The 23,173-nt window shown below is 34.8% G+C and overlaps 1 protein-coding gene across 3 annotated transcripts in view; it reads left to right on the forward strand.

Moving 5' to 3' along the window:
* Positions 1-23,173, forward strand: part of LOC110461918 (SNF-related serine/threonine-protein kinase-like) — a 58,329-nt gene that overhangs the window by 3,246 nt on the left and 31,910 nt on the right. For all 3 annotated transcript variants that reach the window (XM_021515653.1, XM_021515654.1, XM_021515655.1), the window contains exon 2: positions 11,937-12,078. In XM_021515653.1, the coding sequence (XP_021371328.1) occupies positions 11,937-12,078 (142 nt within the window). The remainder of the gene's footprint in view (positions 1-11,936; positions 12,079-23,173) is intronic.

Consider the following 23,173-nt stretch of genomic DNA (forward strand, 5'->3'; position numbering starts at 1 on the left):
ACCCGAACCTGGGTTGTATTCTGTAAATGCGGTGATGTCTTCAGGGACGAAGACTTAGAAAAAGGAGGAATGTAGCGGAACTAGACTGGGTTGATAGTTAGCAACCAGGTAGCTCAAAAAAGCGACTGTCTAGATTTCGGAGGGTCTCTGGTTCGAACCCCAGTCCGACCGTGCATTTTCCCTCTTCTGTTACAACATTTCTATGATCATTCATGTGTAATAGCTATAGGTGAAAGATAAATGCAATGACCAAACCAGGGTTCTAACCCAGGACCCTCCAAACTCTAAACTTTTCAACTTCCATGTTTTCTTCTGATTCAATTATAAATATCGCTTGGTATTTCTATTTTAAATTTGCTTAGTAATGGTGAGAAATGGTGAGTAGATCAAAATAGTGGACAATATATATATATATGAGTAGATGAGAGTGGTACATGATGATGATAATGATGATTATAGCTAAGATTTGAAAATCCAGAATAACAAAACCTGCCTAGCTTTAATTATATATCAAACCTTTGACGTTTGCAACAAAAGTAAAAAAAACCCATTAATTCTGTAATAAATAGATTATGATGCTATTGTGCTTATCATATTAATTCCAAGGAGAATGTCTTCATGCTTTGAATATTTAACAAAAACCAAATTAGAAATAAAACCATAATTAAAAAATACATCCCACATTTTTCATGGCCTAAGAATTCAAATTTGAAACTAAAAGGTTGATTTTATAAGCCTGAAGACAAGAGATAGTAAATCTTAATGATTTGGTTTGTGAAAATGTAAAATATTCACTATAAAAATATAGATCAGGTTCCAGCTTGTATTTTTTTCTAAATCTGCCTATGGGCTAGTACACAATATATATGGAAAAGTTGGGCAAGGCTAGCTAGGTTATCCTGTACGTTTTAGGGTAAATGGAGCCTCACTCAGTGCCAGTGCTAGGCCAATAAGGTATTTGTATGATATACATGTATAGATTATTATCATGTATTATGTATACAGGCATTACCATTGTTCACATGTTCAAGACATTGCTGCTAGTACTTGTATATTTATTGCTTTGGAAAGGAATTCAACAGAACTGCCACTTTAATATTCAGATACATGTGTGGAACGTAGGAATTAAAACTACCTGCTCTTGTAGGCGGTTGATTGTAATTTCCGGAGGACTGCACTTGAAAAAAATTTCCTGTCAACTAGACATGTTAAGAAATAGACATGTATACATTTCTTGTCATTTGTCTACTCTTCTTGAGATTTATTTGTAGAATAAATTATGATATTGCAAATTGTATGACAATTATGCAAGATCAAGATTGTGGTGGTGGTGGTTGTGGCTTTGGGGTGTGAGTTATACAATGTACCTGAACATTCTCAGCATCCCACATGCACATTCACCTGGAACTCCCTCAGTGAATTCTGCAAATAATTGGTATTACAAAAATGTACATGAATACATCTGTACTGGGGGATGGACAGGCACTTGGAATATGTTAGCATATAGAAATAAAAGTCAGAGTATGTATAAAATATACAAGAAATACAATCTGTTATAAGATTATTTGGATAAATTAACTGGATATCTGTACCCTTGACATATATGTGGTAGTATAAATCAAACCATTAATACGTAAACACTATTCACACCTGTATAAGACGCCACCATCAGGAAGTCAGAAAAGTGGCTTCTTTTAGACTTTGACACAGATAATCTCTTAGAACAGAATGTGGAGTATTAAAAGTGGTCTCTTATATACACCACAGGTGTACATTAGTTTACAACCTGATTGATTTATAGAGATGTCTTGTGAGTACTGTCCCTATTTACAAGCTCTAGGTCTGTGTATCGATGTCCTGGCTAAAGTATGTACGTATGGATCCCTGTACCACTGCCAAAAGCTGTACCTATAACTTTGCATTGAAAACCGATTTTTCTTGGCGTTTTTTGTGGCGTGACTATAGCGATAGCTTTGATAAATAATTTCTGAAAAGAAAACCATACATTATATGCGATTTAGTAGAAAATCAGTGCTGCGGGGCTAGACCAGGATTGTAAACTCTGAACCACAAGTTGTATACTAGTGTATACCTACTACCCAGTCAACTAGAAGTGTATTGGTCAAATTGTGATACAGATTTATCCCAAATGAAATTAAGGCTACACTGTATGTAACTATCTATGTATATTGGTAAACCACAGCGGAACTCTCTAGTGTTTTGTCTGCATTGGGACAGGTAATTACTGTATATTTGTTAGGGCTTGTATTAAAATATTTTAATTAACCAAGAACATTACATGTACATTCACAATTCTCGTCACAAGGCCTACAAATTACAATAACATATTTTTAACTCGCATACACACTAACTGTTTTTCACTCTACAATTACATGGAGAAAATTTGTAAGAACAATAATTTATTTTATGCACATCCCATGATGAGCTGTGCACTGTCTGTTAGAAATGATGATAAATTGTGGGCTTGATCCAACTTTTTGGGTGAATTGTGCAAAAATTCAGGAGAGAAGGCGAAATTTTAGAAAAACGAACATTAAATGATAAAACATTATTTAGCACAATTGCAAGCAACATTGACTTGAATATTGTTATGTGACTCTATATTGTGATACTGGTTTGAAGTTGATTTCATGAATGTTTATCCTCAAAATTACCAAATAAAAAAAATGATTGCTTGTTCTTACTCAGCTGTTTATGGATGATACATATTACATTTAAATAAAAATAAATGATACATATTACATTTATATAAAAATAACTATTAGTATTTAAGGAAGTCGAAACATTGAAATATATATAGTACAATGTACTGAGAAAAAATAAAGTAAAAAAAGTTTGAAAGATTGGGATCAGTGAAACTTCAGTGGAATTCGCATGTTTAGATACACATGGGGAATTTCCACCAGTTCTATGTAGTCTGCAACACAGTCGATGTACCATTCCCAAAATCTTAAAACAAATTAATGGCTAATAGTAGAAAAATCCATCTGTAAGAACCTACAGAAATCATCAATGGGAATATAAATCATGTGATTCATGTACAAATGTATTAAATTGATGTACCTAGGTAAGCTATATATCAGCAGACAGCAAAGTTAACAGACTTGGTTGTTTACATGAAATTAAAGCCAGACAACTGGGCAAGTGGTTCTATTGAGAAAGATAATGCCACATTATTGCCAGTTGGCGGTAAATGCTGATCAAACTTGGGCCAGCCTCTCCCATTTCGGCATTTGTACATTTATATATGTAGGTAGCGGAAAATTGGACAAGATCTGTTTTACCGATTAGTACATGACAGACATGCTGACCTCTGTATCCAATTTGTGTGACAGCTGTCAGTCTATATATATATACTCAGCACAGTATATATGTAGCTGTTAACATTACCTGGCTTGAACCTTCTGATCAATATATAATATTTAATTTGATTCCTAATATAGAAACACAGTACCAAAGAAGACAGTTGTAGTAGTGTAAATCTGCTAACCAGGTAATTTTGAAGTGCTAAGTGATTTGTGTTAGGTGTGTAGGAAGTGTTATGCTGTGTCAGCAAGCACAGCTAGGTCCCAGTGGGGTATCCCCATAGTTGACCAAGCCTGAGCTAACACAGCAGCATGTTACGATATGTTCTTGACAATAGAGTTCATTGCAATGTTGAAAGCATTGGTATTTTCTGCCATATGATAGTAAAATATATGTTGTATCCAACAGAAATACCATTTGATTTTCAACAACAAAACTATAAATCCATAAAAATGTTATGTTTGATGCATTCCAATGGATGACGTTTACAAATGTACATCTGAAATTTGATTTAACACAGTTCTATTATTTTCTGCTAGTAACTGGTAAGATTTGTTTACAAGAATGTTATTATACTTACCAAGTTTTTCGTAATGTAACTACCTTAGGGTGTATTTAAGCAATGGTCTCATTCTACAGTAGTTTCATCTGCATCTGAAACTACTGTCAACGTAGTATATAGCAATTCAATTACAGATGTACCATTCAAAATGGTCAATACTTAACCCTTTCACAACTGGACTCATCCAGATCAATGCATGGTAGAGTCTACTAAAGTTGCATAGGGGTGAAAGGGTTGAAGTGAAGACATTAGGTTATGTATGTCTTCACTGCAGTAAATCATCAAATTAATCATTTCTGTTATTTGACAGGTGAGTTCAAGTTTAAGATGTCATAAATGTACCAGTATACACATACATGTACCTGTATACACATACATGTACCTGTATACACATACATGTGTCTGTATACACATACATGTACCTGTATACACATAAATGCATTCTGACCCAATTGATTACTTCTGGTTAGATAGAACATAACATATTATATGATACAGGAATGTGATTTCACCATCCATTCCTGTCTACATAAGCATTTTGTGTGTCTTTATTGATTAGTATATGTTACAGATCAGTTTAATGTACCATATATACACCTAGTAGTAATTGGCATTCCCATCCTCAAGTGTCCCTTCTTTCTTGGACACGTACATGTATATACATAGCTACTGATCATGAAATTATATGAATACCCTGGACCCTAAATCTGTCCACTCAGAACTTCATTTTGTTCATTATAACTTGAGCAAGCTAATTACGTATAGCGTACACCTTTTCAGGGGATTTCAGTCTCGTGATTGTGGCAGTACGTCTAGTGTCTTAGCAAACGAGCGAACAATGTTAGAACTCTCCGTGGGAATGTACCAACATTTATGTCATCGTTACACACAGAATCTGCCACAACTTTTGTTTTGCTATCTTGAAATAAATACCCTTCAACTGACATTTCAAGCACCCTGATGAGCTGGGTGCTAATTATAGTGAAAACAGCATACCTGTAACTCCGGGCTCAAACTTTTAAACACTTATGATAAATACATGTTGACAAGTTATGACAACATATATATTTCATGTTTTCAACATTTTAAAGGGCATCAAAGCTCTGTATGTTTTGTGACTGTGATAATTATTAGTTGATTTTTTTTTATATGATATCTTGCTTGGAAAGAAATACACTGGTGTGAGAAATTGCCCCACACCAGTGCTTCTGAAAATTTTGTCCTTTGCCTGTTTATTTAAACTAATTTTAGGCTATATGGCCACTCAAACATGATCATAGAAAGTGTGAATTATGTTGTGTTGTATATATATGAAGGCTATACAAGTACAGATGTTACTGATAATTTATAATATTGACATCTATACAGGGTATACACAAACAATATATATAGTGTATAGGTTGTAATAAAGGCTATAGATACAAGTAGAGATGTTGTAGATAGGACTGACATCTTTATAGGGTATACACATACAATGCTCAGGCCTGGCGACCTGTACTTAACATCACGATATACCAGTTGTTTTGTATATATACCAAATGATGCACTAAGGCTTACATTTAGTCTAGATATTATGTACAGATGCTTTACACCCTTAAAGCTACTGTAAGTGATCTTCACACTCTGCAGGTGATAAATTACCCAGAAATGATTAAGAGCACTTACAAGTTATTATATATTTAATAGCCCACTATGCCCAGTTCCTTTTGTTCTTGCTGTTATATCTTTAGTTCAGATAAACTGGTAATAATTAAAAAAAACAAACGCTTTGTAAAGCCAAGCAATTTGCTACAAAGAATCTAGCATATTGACTGAATATACATAAATATATATGATTAAGTGTCCATGTTAACATAGTCAATTAGTTCATACAGGGTCTCAATCGTGTTTTAAGCATAATGCTTCAAGTTATGTGCTTGAGTGCAGATTCTACATAAACTGTATTACCATGGCCACAATACAGATGAGAAAAAGAGCACCTGTCAGGCAGTGGTAATGCGTTCTCATGCAGTAACCAATAATATTGGGCTTTGGTGCACATGCAGTTAAATGTATATTCTTACACGATGTAGTGTTCCCTTGCAATAGTAATGCGTTCCAACACAAAGATGTTGTGTTCCCATGCAAAAGTATTGCGTTACCACACATTGATGTTGTGTTTCCTTGCAATAGTATTGCGTTCCCACACAATGATGTTGTGTTTCCTTGCAATATTATGCGTTTCCACACAATGATGTTGTGTTTCCTTGCAATATTATTGCGTTCTCACACATTGATGTTGTGTTCCCATGCAATAGTATTGCGTTCCCACACAATGTTGTTGTGTTCCCTTGCAATAGTATTGCGTTCCCACACAATGATGTTGTGTTCCCTTGCAATATTATTGCGTTCTCACACATTGATGTTGTGTTCCCATGCCATAGTATTGCGTTCCCGCAAAATGTTGTTGTGTTCCCTTGCAATAGTATTGCGTTCCCACACAATGATGTTGTGTTCCCTTGCAATACTATTGCGTTCTCACACAATGATTTTGTGTTTCCTTGCAATAGTAATGCGTTTTGCATTCCCATACAATGATGTTGTGCTCCCTTGTAATTATAGTATTTCGTTCTCACATAATACCTTATGATATTAGGTTTCTATGCAGTAATATTGTGTTCCCGTGCAAGCATTAATTATGTTCCCACAAAATGGCATCATGTTCCCTGGCAGTAGTATCGTGTTCCATCATAAAAATGCATCTTGTAATTGTATAGTATATATAGCCGCACAATAAAAACATTTTTCCTCGGCCTGGTGTCAGAAATGTACATCACAGAATTGTACCACTTCTTAAATTTATAATTGTTGACGTGTTTTGGCTATAGTCGTAAAATTCTTTGTTACTTTTGTGTTGAGACTGCCATGACACCTATCACGTTTCAGGTTACAAGTTCACACGGAACTCTAGAGAATACTACCAGCTGCAGATATCCATGGATGTCACCTATACCAAACTAATTTGAAAACCTAATGAGAGATATATATATGTCAACTTTTTCAATATTGTCTGTGTGGTGCCGTCTCCAGATAAATAATAATTGGGCATGTCTAGCTATAGATATACATTTGTATATAGTGACAGATCAGTATAAGTTTCATCCAACCTTTCAACTGATTGGCTTTCAGTTAGGAAGTTACAATACTGCAGAGAGGGTAATGAGTAATTAGCAGGGTGTAATTAATTAATTTAACAATTAACTTTTATATTAAGTTTGTATAAAAAAAGTAAGATGTATATTAAGTTTACCATCAAGTATATATATATATACACATTCAAACACGCAGCAATGTCAAGCAGCATATATACATTACATGACTTGGGCTAAAATCTTGTCGTCTTTAGTATACTCTTTACTGGTCACAATTGTAATATGTACCTAGCTCTGAAACTTGCTGTGAGATGATGGTTGTTATATACATATATATATCTATTAAGGTATGTTAAACTTTATTCTTGGCATACAAATATTGTTACTGTTTGAAATTATTTACTGAGACTGATTTCAGATACTGTCATACATTATTAACATGATAGACAACATGAATACCAACTCTGTAAAGGAAAATTGTATTTAAACACCACAGTTCAATGCTTATTAGTATATATACAAAATTTACTGGTACATTTGTATTAATGTTATCAAGTTGCTACAGGGTCTCGGCTGGAAAACTGTCAATAATAATGTGTGGGAGGATGGGTTGGCTTGAGATGTTTAGATTCCTCCGTCACTTTGCCAGAATTCTGAACAATTTTCTCCGGTTGTGTCTGGTCACAGAACTTGTTTTCTCAGCATCTAAATATAGATAATAGAGGGTGTTTTTTTGCCATGTTACATGGTCGTTTGCTATAGAGGATTTGTATTGGGCCTGACCAGATGAAGGTGTTAGTGGCTTTAAAAGCCCTTAATTTGTTAATCTTTCTGCGAGATCTTTTGTATCTGAAGGACGAGAGATTAGAAGTAGTAGTTTACACTATATGTACCCAGTGGCCGCCACATGGTGTATTTTCCTAGGGGGTGGGGGATCAGAAACTGATTGTACCAGTGGTACGCTATATATATATACTTTGTTGACCTTGGGTTTCACCTTGTACGTTGTTCATCACATCTTATACGAAGGAAAACTTGTTACGGGAGGCGGTACAGCATTTAGTGTCAGGTCCTATCAACATTTCTAGCGACAAGTGCAACATCCTTCTACATATATACATTATACATAGATACAATAACACTAATACATGTATGTGCCCATGGCCCTTGGGATACCGGGTGTAATCTAAAAATAATGAATTGAATTACATTTAAAGTTATTTATGAATCCTAGCTATAGACAAACATGTATAAAAACGATAGGATCTATTTGTATTACGTAATCATGTACAATGTATTATTAAGTCTGTGACAGAATTTTCTTAAAAGTAGGAATTTATCATACATTTGTTTAATGAGATTCATTTTGTTATCATAAATGTGAAGTTCTTTGTGGTTCATTATATTCCGGTATGTAACAGCTTGTTTCCCCTGGTTTGTTTAATTCATGAAATTAATCTGGTGCAACAGAAAAAAAGCCTGTACATCCTGTACATTATTGTTATTTATTACACTTCTTATGTTACCTTCACATAATTATTTCAAATGTCACAAAGTCACATGATAAAACCAAATTGTATATCCTGTCATCAAAATACAGTCCAATCTGTATATGAGAGATCTAGACCATCCTTAAACTTAGGAGCTCATAAATACTGGTCTTTTAAAAGTAAAGGTGGTTGAATAATATAACCTACAGGGATTTGTTATAGATAAACTAAGATAAACTATACTAATATGTACAAAGTTTTATAGATAAACTATGCTAATATGTACAAAGTTTTATAACACACATTTACATGATCTACATGTTGATTTAAAAAGACGTTAAAATATACACCTGATACCTCATCACCTGACCTGTAATTCTCACCTGATGTACGTACAGTGATGGCAGATTCCTGATTTATAGCCAGCATTATATGTATATTGTTGAAACATAAGTAACATATATATATAGATATGTAGGGATTTTTCATATTATGTACATATCCACCATTGTTTATCATTACAGCAGGGTGAGAAAAATATTTACACATTTTTGAATTACTGCAGTACAAAGTGTATGGTGAGGGGTGTTATTTACTTATTTATGAGAAACATTCAAAAACGTTATGGCCTGACCTATTATCCGACTGTACCCTGTGAACCTTTCTTTCGCCATGTACCATGAAATAGTTTGTCAAGGAACATTCTATTTTCTCAATCACATTAATTGTAAATTGATATTGGAACTAAAAAAAATAATTGAAATGCTCTTTCTGGTATTTCTGAGGGTAACACTAACAAATCTGGTGGAGATTTCATTAAACATATTCACAGTGTAAAATAAATTTACTAAGTACATATATATGTTGCTGAAATAAAGCATCCAATTTCATTGTATATTGTAGCTATGTTTAAGATACTATTGCAACACTACACCTAATATAATTATTGTGCAATGTTTAAATTATTTACAGAACATGATTACATCATTCTCGTAACAACATTGATAAATAAGTTAGGTGAAATGTTTGTAGGTAGGGATCGATTTTTAAAATTCTGCAAGTGGATTCCTGTTGGGCCTTGTTGTGCATATTAAATTTTGAGATTGATTGAATAAGCTGGCTGCCATTTGGCCATGTTGGGATTTTGACATGAAGTTTGTTATTACTATTTCTCAGCTTATTTAGTTCTTAATTGTGCTCGTTTCATTTTGAGATAGTAACTTCCACTGAATCAAGATGTGATATTACTATGTTATAGAGTACTGTCCTAATTAAAGGTTGCTTTAAAAATAAAGGTGTGATATATTTTGTGAAGTAATAAAGTGTGGTCCCCCGGGCTGAAGGCCCTGGGCGAGGACCGAAGGTCCTAGCTGCCACCAGGGGAAGAGGGGGATAACGGGGCCTCCTGAACATTTTTGTTTTGTAGATGCCAGGAGATGGTATTTCAGCCCTTCTAAAATATAAGTGCTAAATTGTCTTGCATTCATGGAGATATTTCAGTGATGTAAACTGGAAAACCCCCAGAAAAATTGGGGGAAATTTAAACAAAAATCAAAGAGCAGATTGACTACCATAAAATCGATTTAACTACGCTAAAATCAGAGGAATTAGCATCTCTGCCTTACTATCTAAGGCGACAGTCCTGAGTTCTTGTGTCAGGCCGTATTTTGTGTTTTCATTTGCCGTTTTGATACACTTTAACTGCTGGGATGCCTCCGACTTCGCACTAGCAGCATGTATATGACTGGCTGTTTCTTGGTTTCGTAGGAGACTTGACCACTGGAAGTCCCTACCCCCTCTAACAAAAGTATTCTTTAACTTTGCCGAAAGCATACCTGGCAAATCATCGCATCATTTACAAACGATAGCCATTTAAATGACTGGAACCATTCCGATTTAAAAGTCCTTGCCTGTTTCTTCATCGGTTTCCGTATTGTAATAAGTGCATAAATGTCCCTGATTTACAAATGCAGAAGAGATTCTGACATCGTAATTAACTGACCAATCAACGACAGCGTTGGAAACTTGCATTATAACATTGATCTGTAAGGGTGAATTCCTGTACATTGTTTTCTTACTGCAAGACTTGTATCGCCGTAGAGAATGACACGAAAAGTACTGAAATTGGACTGATTTTAAAGGCATGTAGACAATAAAATTTCCCCATCCAGGGGACGCGATGCAGTCAACAAAATTGCATCCCAGACGATTTCAATGCGTCAAAAATATATAGGGCGATCTCTGATGTAGCATCAGTGGATCTTATGTAACCTTTGTTGAATAATGGTACTTTTAATTAATCACATATTCTTTTGTGTGTGGAACAAGTTTAAGTTAAAAAACATTATAAATGCCCCATCAAATATGTTCCATAGTACTAGTGTGGATAAATGTATACTGGATAGCAGTACAGTACATTATATATGGATGATGATGTAATTTAATGATCACAGGTACTTATATCACTTCCTTTCTATAAACACAATTAACAATGGATGATGACACTTTTCTAAATATGCAAACATATGTTTATAGAAAAAACTTGATAACCCGTAATGAGTCCATATAGAGGTTAAAAATACTATATGTGTGTGATGATCAACCTTGTCAATGGTATTGTATCAGGAAAAATCTAGATACGATGTATAATTTTAAAATCAAATTAGAAAATATTTCTCTATTTATATAAACTAGTCATGTACAAAAAACTTCTCCAAACACCATCACTTTCCTCGTAATCACTGTTAATGTTTGGTTACAAGTCCCCAAATGGTACTACTCTAGTATTGTGGATGGAACTAGAGGTTTGCATTCTATCCACATGTCCATGTGTCATAAGGGGGCCACTGTGGCTGAGTGGCAAATTTGTCTGACCATCTAGATCACTATAATGGCCCCCCACCACTGGGTCGCGGGTTGGAGGCCTACGTGGAACATTTGCCAGGTACTGGCCGCAGGTCGGTGGTTTTTCTCCAGGATCTGCAGCTTTCCTCCACCACAAAGCCTGGCACGTCCCTTAAATAACCATATAGCTGTTAATAGGAATTAAAACACAATCAAACAAACTATTGTTAGGAGCATTTATCTTAAACCCATTGAGGCCTGTAGCCTATAGTTGACAATTTTTGTATGTAATTTAGAGTACATCATGGTATGGTGGGAGTGCCCTGCTATGTACATGTACACACATATAGTTATGGGGTGCAGAGTTATGACCCTTTGTTCATGGTGTGTCACTTTGTCCAAGGCATATGTACCCTATCACACATACAATTAACAAATCATTTATGTGAAAACCTCTTGGGATTGCAGAATATCACATACTTAAACAGGGTCTCAATTGCCACACTATACATTTCTACATTTTGTGTCCTATATGTTTCACAGATGTGTGGAGTTAAAATGACCGTTTTTGTTGTTTTACAGATGTGTGGAGTCTTGGAGTCCTCCTTTACATGCTGGTGTGTGGGAGTCCACCCTTCCACGAAGCCAGCGACAGTGAAACTCTCACCATGATCTTTGACTGTAAATACCAAATTCCATCTCAACTTTCCAAGGAATGTAACGAGTAAGTACGAAATAATACACAATCTTTTCAATCCTTTCTCACTTCGAAATGCCTCTGCCTTTAGCCTTGGTATTGAGTGTTTGCCGAAGTGAAGGTTACTGGGTAAGGTTTTTTGTCCTTTCACTGAGACAAGCCAAAGCCTTTAATTAAATTAACACTAACTTCTCACTCACTTGATGTTCATCTATAAATAGATGGCAGTAGGACTGGTAAGCCGGTTGTCAGTGATTTGTGACACAGCTGGAGTGTCATCATACATGTATATATACTGGGTACCATCATAATGGAACTTCTATTTGCATTGGGAACCCTTGTAGAAATTATCTTGAAAGACAACTAGATTCTTATGAAAACAATGCAATTCCTATCGTTATAGACTAGTTGAACATGTGATGAGACACTGCAAGGAGAATGACCCGGATGTTTTTGACTACAGGTCTAGGACTGCCCTCTGACCAGTTTCCATTTTGTACGATAAAAACCTGTATCTACAGACTGAATCATTTTACAGCAACTTGTAACAAGCAAAAAGGACTTGTTAACTGTTAACGGTTTACATATGCCATATTTATCAGTCAATAAGTACAGTATAAATGTAAAAATAAGTTTAATAGAAATGCTAATAAGTGCTATTTATAATCAATTCTCCTGCAATAATGCATTGACCACTACAAGTTTTGAGTGAGAGATAATGCATTGACCCCTTGGGTTTATCACAGGATATACAATACGGTACATTTGACCAGTATACTTATATATACTGGGTACTATATGTGTCTAGGATATGAAAGTTCAGTGAGGTTACACTTTAATGCAGCAGTATTTGAGTCCATCATCAATGAACAGTCTTCATATGAACAAATAACAAACAGGGTTTCAGTTTACCTCCATATATGGGGGTGTATGACATCCTAAAATAGCTTTTGACCCTCAAAATATTAGGTTTGCCATATACATGTAAAGGGGTCAGAATTCGTGATTTGTGTCTGATGTTACTGCAACATAGGCCCAGAGATTGGAGAAGTATAAATAAAACTTTTTTTTCAGGTGCAAAATAAAAGCCATAATTGAATAGAAAGTGTTATTGATAATTAAACACACAAGTTACAGACAGACTTAGCCTGTCAGAATAACTGTTGAAAAAGTGTCTGTCGTCTTGCTGTGCTGTGATTAATTTGCACTTTTATAAGGTACAGAGGCTGGGAATGGGATTTTTATTTTGAAATTTAAAGTTCATGAATGAAATTTTTGAGATTATTGAAATCCAGTTTTATGAAGTCTTTAAAAGATTTTATTTGTTTTCTTAATCCTTGTAGAATTAAAACTGTGAAAATTAATTTGAGAAAAAAAAAGAATGATGAATAGTGGAAAGAGTTCAATAACATCGTAAAAATAAAAGCTTTTAAAGCCAAATTATTAATCAATAATAATTTCAGAACTTGCTTGCAGATTCTTAATGACTGCAGTCATAAAACTGTTTTTGAATTTAACATTGCTAATTTAGTTTGTATGAGGCAAACCCAGATGTACATGTACTACATTATGTAATGATAGTTTATAACAGACAGTATTCAAACCCTATTAACGACCATTATCTAGGTCAATTTCTGTTCCATATCTCGGTAAATTTATCCTGCAGAAAACATTTCTCTATCTGTTGAAACTCCCCCCAGAGTTCAAAATTTTATTGATTTTGTATGAGCAAATTCCCTAACCTGAAATTTTTTCCTTCTTTTAGCCTTACATCTCTGTCTTAAATGGGGGATAAAAAGTGTCGATCAATTCCTTACAAATTCAAATCCTCATGAATGTCTTTTCAATTAGAAGTGCTAAACTGAAACCTAAGTTAGGCTCATCTTAAAATTATAATTAACTGTTCGGTTCCTACTTTCTGTCACTTACATGTGCGTCTAATTAATTAGCTAAATTTGATAAAAACTAACTGAAATGCAAAATGAGAGATAGTACAACAGTTGCTGGTGTTAAACTGAACACATACCGAATAGAAAATTAATACACTGTGTATCAGTAATATAAGCAGGATGCAAAATTTGATTTTTTATCCATGCTGATGCTATTACCTATAAGTCTGCGTCATCTTTCAAATGAAGCAAACATTAGATAGTGATGAGAAATACCTGATGTATGATACCTTCGGGCAGTCACCATTGTTCTAAAAGTAGAAGAAAAGAAATATTTGATTGGAATGGATATTTAGAAAAAGAACCAAATTGTGTTTAGTAGCTCTGTCTGATTACGTTATAGGTATGTTAATAACAGTGTACTGTGATTGGACTAGAATGGAACTTCCAGGAGTAGTTTTCTCTTGTTCATGAGTTAGATGGTGTTTATTAGGTTATAAGATTTCTGCCCTATAGCACATGCTGGTACATTCTCATCAATACCGGTATTTCACACTTTGTAATGCTAGGATGAGCCCTATAGCACATGCTGGTACATTCTCATCAATACCAGTATTTCGCACTTTGTAATGCTAGTTTGAGCCCTATAGCACATGCTGGTACACTCTCATCAATACCGGTATTTCACACTTTGCATTGCTAGTTTGAGCCCCATAGCACATGCTGGTACATTCTCATCAATACCGGTATTTCACACTTTGTAATGCTAGGATGAGCCCTATAGCACATGCTGGTACACTCTCATCAATACCAGTATTTCACACTTTGTAATGCTAGTTTGAGCCCTATAGCACATGCTGGTACACTCTCATCAATACCAGTATTTCACACTTTGTAATGTTAGTTTGAGCCCTATAGCACATGCCGGTACGTTCTTATCAATACCGGTATTTCACACTTTCTAATGCTAGTTTGAGCCCTATAGCACATGCCGGTACGTTCTTATCAATACCGGTATTTCACACTTTGTAGTTCTAGGATGAGCCCTATAGCACATGCTGGTTCATTCTCATCAATACCGGTATTTCGCACTTTGTAATGCTAGTTTGAGCCCTATAGTACATGCTGGTACATTCTTATCAATACCGGTATTTCACACTTTCTAATGCTAGTTTGAGCCCTATAGTACATGCTGGTACATTCTCATCAATGCCGGTATTTCACCCTTTGTAATGCTAGTTTGAGCCCTATAGCACATGCTGGAACATTCTCATCAATACCGGTATTTCACACTTTGTAATGCTAGTTTGAGCGGCATAACTTAAGTTAAAGCTTTGCTCTACATCTAAATAGAGAATATTGACATGCTTACTGTTGTTAATTAATAAACAACACATATTGATTGATTTACTGGTTAGCAAACAAGCCGCTCATGTCGGCCATGATTCATTCTAGTGGCTCTGGCGTGATATATGTATTAATTATCCCCTCACAACTTTTATTATGTTATTAGTAGCTGGGGGGATATAGAGTTCTGCTCATATACCGAGGAATAGGTGTATCTTCGAAGATCTTAATTAAATTTCATACAAATGTTCATTATGGGAGTACGTCAAGTGAGCTTCAATTTTAGGTTGTTGAGGTCAAGGTTATTGCTACTTTTTATTTTAGCAAATACAGTAATTATCAGTGTGTGTATACATAGTGACATTATATTCTGTTTGATATCCATGAAATTTCATGCAAGTGTTTATTCCAAGAATATTATCTCTCTTGGAAAGTGTCAGATGAACTTTATTATGATCAAGGTCGATGGCACTTTTGCTAAAAAAAAATTGGCCATCATTCCAGTGACTTAATTTTACAGTATTCATTGAATTTTGTTGTTAGTTAATTATGACTGTACGTACCAGTCAAGAAATTGCAGCAATTTTTAGTCAATATCAAAATTAAGTGGAGCCATCTTATGTAAATTAAAAGAAAATTAGAACATAGAGGGGTCACTTTCAGTTTTGAGCACTCATTATGGCCCCATGACCCCCTTCAGGATTATCCCTGGATACCTGAATATTTGTATTCATACATGAATATAAATTTTACAGCTTCTGAATGCGAAGCTCAAATAAATCTCTATCTGGACTTCTGGATAAACGTAACTGATCAATCAAATACTCTTCTACCATTAGGCTTGCTTTCCTTTGATAAGACCTGCTATGTATTATTAGCTCATTTAGTAGCCTACCATTGAAGTCTTCCTACTAAACGCACATTTCAAATGTTACTGATTGAATATAAAGCAAAGGAAAGCAAAAAACAAAGGAATTTGAAGAGTATGGGAAATGTTTTGATAGAAAACCATCATAATGGAACTTCTATTTGCATTGGGAACCCTTGTAGAAATTATCTTGAAAGACAACTAGATTCTTATGAAAACAATGCAATTCCTATCGTTATAGACTAGTTGAACATGTGATGAGACACTGCAAGGAGAATGACCCGGATGTTTTTGACTACAGGTCTAGGACTGCCCTCTGACCAGTTTCCATTTTGTACGATAAAAACCTGTATCTACAGACTGAATCATTTTACAGCAACTTGAAACATGCAAAAAGGACTTGTTAACTGTTAACGGTTTACAGTCAATAAGTACAGTATAAATGTAAAAATAAGTTCAATAGAAATGCTAATAAGTGCTATTTATAATCAATTCTCCTGCAATAATGCATTGACCACTACAAGTTTTGAGTGAGAGATAATGCATTGACCCCTTGGGTTTATCACAGGATATACAATACGGTACATTTGACCAGTATACTTTCGGAACGATTTGAAGGGGAAAAGAGGTACAGTCCTGAAAGTTTGGGATATATAAGTTATGTATTAATAAGAAAAGATGTGACAGCTGGACTTTGAATTGGTTCCAAATCTTCTGAATATACCTGAAGTTGAGAGGGGGTCTGGGCAGTCTATAACAGTGTGGTCTATCAATCCTGATCTATGTGGACATCCCTAACCTATAGTGTCATGATGAGTTTAAACCATTTGTTTTACCCAGCCTCTGTTCTTGCCATTTTCCCTATATGTGGTAATTCTGAAACAAGTCTTAGCATTGACCTTTTACCGACTTTCATGCTAAATAAAGGATCTCCTGTGGTTGTTGCCCTTTGTCCTTTCAAAGGTTCCTGCTCTTCTTCCCTGCTTCAGTTCTCTTCCCATAAGTCATTGAATGGCACCCTTACCGTCCCTGCTGACATCCTGTATCCTGTGGATCAAGAAATTTAATGACAAAATATTATCACTTATAAATACCAAGAACTTATATTTAGAACTCAGAAAAGATAATCTTGAAATGAAATTTCATCATCAAAATTCAAAATGGCTCTATTATCAGATGCATGGTGTCATGTAAAGCAAAGTAAGGAGAACAATATTTTTGAAATACATCTTTATGGCCCTGCCACCGTAAAAGTGGAGGTTCCGTTTGCCTGTGGAAAAGGTAATATCAGGACTTATCATACAACAATCAAATGCCTTGAAAAAGCTATGAAGTCTTTGGCATACCTAGCTAGTAGCTAGGCTACAAATTATCCTGAAATGAAATCAAGAAAAGTTACGTTCAACATATTTTTTCCCACACCTTAATGCTACATGCGCTTAGTGGTACTTTTGGGTAGAATCTCCCGAGTAATGTTAAGTTGTTTTCCGGAATGACTTAAAATGTACTGAAGGTTGTTCCGTCTGGGTAATGATATTACATAAGTTAATATAGTGGTAAAACAGCGAAGGTAACCCAATAAGTGTTGCTGAAGCTCGGTATATATGGTAGCATGGTTCTGAAGGTTACATGGTCGTAAATGTACAGTTACTGATTGTCTTGTACCTTGTATACATCACGTTTGTCTTCACTGATTCAGGAAGAAACTGTGCTTGTTGTTTCGCTTAAGATTTTATTTTGTGAACGTCAGAAATCAGGTTAATTTTCAGTTCAAACTAACGTGGTGATAATTTTAAGATCTTTGAAACCATAACATCTTTAATTTTGTCAATAAAATATTTGTGGAAATCATAAACTTTATATAAAATATCTATTTTTATACCGTTTTTGATGTAGTAAAGGTGTCAGGCATATATGCATGGGTAAATTACTGAATTTAGACACATATTTCTTCTATCAACATACCTAATATTTTGGGTATCTTAATTCCCACTGCAAGGAAATTATTTGCCCACCTTCTTGGGGTCGACAAATGGGGATCTCAGTTCAAGTTTGAGATATTGAATAAGTTGCCAAGCAAAGACCCTTAATTAACTAACAAAGCTTTTGGCAACTAGGGTCAATGTATTGTTGATGTGACATCATTGTCTTGTTGGCATGATGTCATGAAGGTGTTTGAGTGTGGGATCTCCTCGTGATCGAACAACATTGTCCTAACGCAGGATTGTTTCGATGATGATATTAATACGTTGTTGATTATTTACTACATGTGTTCTAAACAACACTTCTAAACAATTTAGGAAGTAGATCTACCTGTACGTCCTGACATCACATGTACAACATTAATAGAATTAATAGTGTATTTAAGAATTGATCATGAACTACTTTCAGAGTAGCACTCAAACTCAGTATGAATACCAGTTGGAATTTCAAACCAGCTAATTCTATGAAGCACGCTAGCATTTCATGGTGGATTTGTCATTTTTCAGTTAAATGCTTATAATTGTGTGAATCCTTTTAAAAATATGTTAATTTCATTGATAGCTATCAGTTATGTAAGATCAGCAATTTATGCATGCTTAATTGTTAAATGAATATTAAGTGGAAAGTTAGTGCAAGTGCACATGGTATCCACCAGTTTAATTATGTTACATGTGTATTCATTTGGACCATGGCATTTATTGCTGGTATGAATGCCATCAGAAATTGGGAGGATTCACAGTTGTACTGAAGTATAGAGTAGCGTAGATCAAGTCTTCCTGTACTGGGAGTATATTCAGGATGATGTTGATAAATCTATATTGACTACTGTGAAGGGTATTAGATTATATCAATTTATATATATTCTATACTTTGGAATTAGATTGAGGTGATCAGGGATCTGAAAAGTTACTGGACCTTCCGTACTGCTGACAATGATTCATTTCTTGTGCAGGGCCAGATTGTCCAAGTTAATAAAGCGTTGTGGAGCGCTTTGGGCCTGGCACACAGCTTTAGTTGGCTAGAGCAAGCTCAATATTGATTATAGAATATACTGCCTAGGATAGTGGAACTGCTGGTGGAATTCAGCAGGATCCATATAGACAATTCGTACCGGATCTCACGGCAACACCAAAGGCACCAGCAAAGACGAATTGCTTCATCGGCAATAAATTGTATCATTTTGCATGATTGAGGTACAGGGTGTTACTGTATGTGTTACGTATCTGACCTAAGCAGCGTATTATTCCTTATAAGCGCCCTATGTCCTGTTTCTGGTCCCTTCACCATTATTTACTGTTTTAATTGAAAAAAGTGTTAATTATGGGTATATTGATGAGAATGGTGGAAGGTTTTGTAAGACTGTATACCAGAACATTTTCGCCCAGTAAAACTTTTGCTCGTTGCAAGAACAATACATATTCACCCAGTGTTAATTTTGCCTTCACATTTAATTACTTTGATAATGTTCGTTGTAATTATAAATTCAGCCTCATTACGATGGGAGAAAAGAGCATAAATTAAACTACAGCCTTTTACTCTAAAATTCCGTTATCGCTAAGTGCACCAGGGTGTTTTTTAGGTTGAATATATATAACAGTATGTATTAATCATTGTGCCCATAACATGACTTGAAGTATGTACAGCAGTAATGAATAATATGAACACAGAAATACACTTCTAGCTATGCATTTTACATCAAAGAGAAGGCATGGTTATTTAACGTCTTATTTTACACTTTAGTTGAAAATCTGTTTTGTAATACGTACTAGAGTGGGGTGTGTTAGTACAGATGTCTCCTGCAACACCATCTTATCATGGCAAAACTTAGAAAAGCTGACAGGGATAAAATACTTCTGTTTCCAAAACTAGAATTTTTGCTGGAACAAATGACGGATCACTGACGGAAAATTGGAAATGATTCATGAGGTGGAATGAAAAAAAAGGAAAAATGGTGCATTAAAAAATCACCCAAAAAGCAGAACAAACAAACAATTTTGATAAGAGAAAATATGTTTCAAAAGTAAGAATTTCAAGACCAGTTGAAAATTGTACCATGTGTTACTTGAAAAATGGAAACAATAATAACACCCCTCAAAGCCGTCAATTTCTGCCACACCCACATTGCCAAGATGTGTGTTGTGTTATGTGTCACCTCCAGTAAGATGGTTATGATGATATGGAGGATGAGTAATATAAGCGGTATATAGACCCACATACTCCAAGTGTTAGACTGTAGTAGTGTACATGTAGGTAGGTTTTCTTACTCTGGGCCCCAAGCAACTCAGATAATCAAATATACTGCTAACATGAAAAAAAATAAAAATAAAAAAAATATTAATTTAGACTTATCATAATTTTGTTTGTAGATAATTTTTTTTCTAATGCTTCTAATTGGAAGTCATCCTTCAGTTAAGTCCTTATTAAATGTATTAGTTTTCTGTATGATAATATTGTAAAACCTAGATGATAGTTATTAATTAAAATATTTGAAATATTTATTTTACTCTAGCTTCTGTAGAAGGCAGTACGTGGCTGGTTATGTTGAGTTGAAGACATATATATACATGTGTAATATTTCTATCACAAGTATGTGCTGACGTGTTGCAACTCCCATCAACTCTGTGTTATAAATAGCAGTAGGTATTCAAGGATTAATAGAATCTTCCCCTACTTTGAGGGTGTGACAGAGACATCTCCTACCCGAGGGTGATTTTTTTGGTTGTCTAACCGGAGGCTCTGCTGAGGGATAGGCAAATTAACCAACAAAAATCACCCCGAGGATAGGGGATGATCATTTTTCTCCCATCCTATCATTTCAGTCACAACTACATCGACAATAATATGCCTTATGTAATTGTGAATCCAGGTATTATTATTTTCGGTCTGACCCTTTTTACAGAGTTATAGCCCTTTGTTGAAAAATGCTAGCCTCCACAACTTCTCCAATACTATGCTCCCAATTTCAATGGAACTTTTCAGATATGCCAACTACCACCTAAAGTTGTTCATCCAGGTATTTTTTCCAGCCCTTTTTTATGGAGTTATGGTCCTTTGTTGAAAAATCCTTGTCCTGACAACTTCTCCTAGTTTACATATGGCATCTTTCCCTAAACGTTGTGCATCCAAGCAGTACTTGTTCATTCCGACCCTTTTAAAAGGAGTTATGGATCTTTGTTGAAAAAAACCCCTTTGTCTGCCTCCTTAACTCCTGGGCAAATTTCAATGAAAGTTTACAGATATGGTAATTACCCCCTGATGTTGTGCATCAGGGTAATATTTTTTCATTTCAACAATTTTAAGGAGTTATGTCCCTTTGATAAAAATCTTTGTCCTGACATCTCTTCCTTAACTACTAGGATGCTTTTAGCAAAAGGTGTTTATCTGGGCTATCAAGGTTTGGTTTGCAAGTATGTTTTGGCATCGAGAGGGAGTACATTACAGGAAGTATGTGAGTGACCTATATACTTAAATAAGTGTACAACTCTTTGCAATGCTTTAGTAAACCTTTAGCTTACAGTTTTGGTTTATGTAGGAGGGGGGTATTAGTTAGCCTTTGGCTTACAGTTCAATTTATATATAGTCCATGCCTTTGTATTTTGTATAGCATTAAATACCAGAAATAATATGAATGGTCAGGAAGCTTTAAAGTTAAAATAAATATTTTGAATAATGAAAACTTGAAAAGTCATGTTGGACTTGTTTATAGTTTTGAACAGCTGTCTGTTTTGTAAGTCAGAACGGTAGTCTTGTCTTCATCAGGCAGTGAATAAAGCAAAAATGGAGAAAAAAAAATTATCTAAAATTTTGAGACAAGTGCCCGAAGTTCAAGGGAAAGGTAGGGATAACAGGTTTTTCCTTGTGCTGACCTTTTACCTTTGAACTAATTTTGATGTGATAATGTTTATGGAACTGATATTTGGTACATTGTCAGAGAAATTAGATATCCAAGGCCTGATGTTTCATTTAGTTTTTTACCTGTTTATATATATATCATGAGGTCATTCTAAAGTACGGTACAATCTTACGGAATTCAACGGGGCTTATAGATCAAACTTTCTGGAAAAAGATAAATACATACCGTAAGTTGTTGGCTACAGCCTATACGTGAAACAAAATCTAATTTGATCATATGAGGCGATAAAAAAGATATTGAGGTTACGACATGACATCGTAGACTGAGGCAGATCTGTACTGATTATACAATTAAAAACAGTTTATTTTTGATACCTATAAGTACACATACCAGTGCAGAAGTTCTCCTTCCCCTTTGATTTGGCAGATAGACTTAATTGTTTTCCAAATTTAAACCTGTGACTGGGTTTCTCATTCTTTACCCGAAACACATATCTGATATTATATATCTGTTGTAAACATTTCAATTATTTCCGCAAAAAGCTTATAATATATATAGTTTTCAGTTAAATGAATTACCTGATATTTCTTGTTGTGAATTTGGCATTTCAATTGGTTTATGAAATAGAGTTTACATTTATTTGAGAAACATGAAATCCATTTTAGTTCACTGCCGATGAGTATTTTTTGCTGTGAAAAACGGCGCCACACTTGTTAGACACGGAACAGAAAAACTAAATATAAATCAGATAAAATAAATGTTTGTTGTATTTCAAACTTACATTCAGACAATAATGGTGGGTCTAAGATTCATTTGGAAAGTGATTTTGGTCTGGGAAAGGTGAAGGTTTGTCATTTTATACACAGTCCTACATAACATGGATATTGAATTTGTACAGGGTTCTAGCTTTGTTCATCAGAACAATTTCTCTATTGCAGCTATCTAATATCAGACAGTGCTGTGCCTGCTGTAGATATAGGATTTTAAATAGGAAATTCAACTTTCGCTTATTAAAGGTCTAAATACATTGCTATCTATATACCTATGTGTATATATCCTAGGTTTTGGCGTCTATGTACAGTATATATATATATATACACTCGACTGTTACTTTTGATCAATATTCAATATCACGGTTAAATCATCACAATTTAATGAAATATTTTTTTTATACCATTACAT

This window comes from Mizuhopecten yessoensis, unplaced genomic scaffold, assembly GCF_002113885.1.
Source record: "Mizuhopecten yessoensis strain PY_sf001 unplaced genomic scaffold, ASM211388v2 scaffold10707, whole genome shotgun sequence".
Taxonomy (NCBI): Eukaryota; Metazoa; Mollusca; class Bivalvia; order Pectinida; family Pectinidae; genus Mizuhopecten; species Mizuhopecten yessoensis.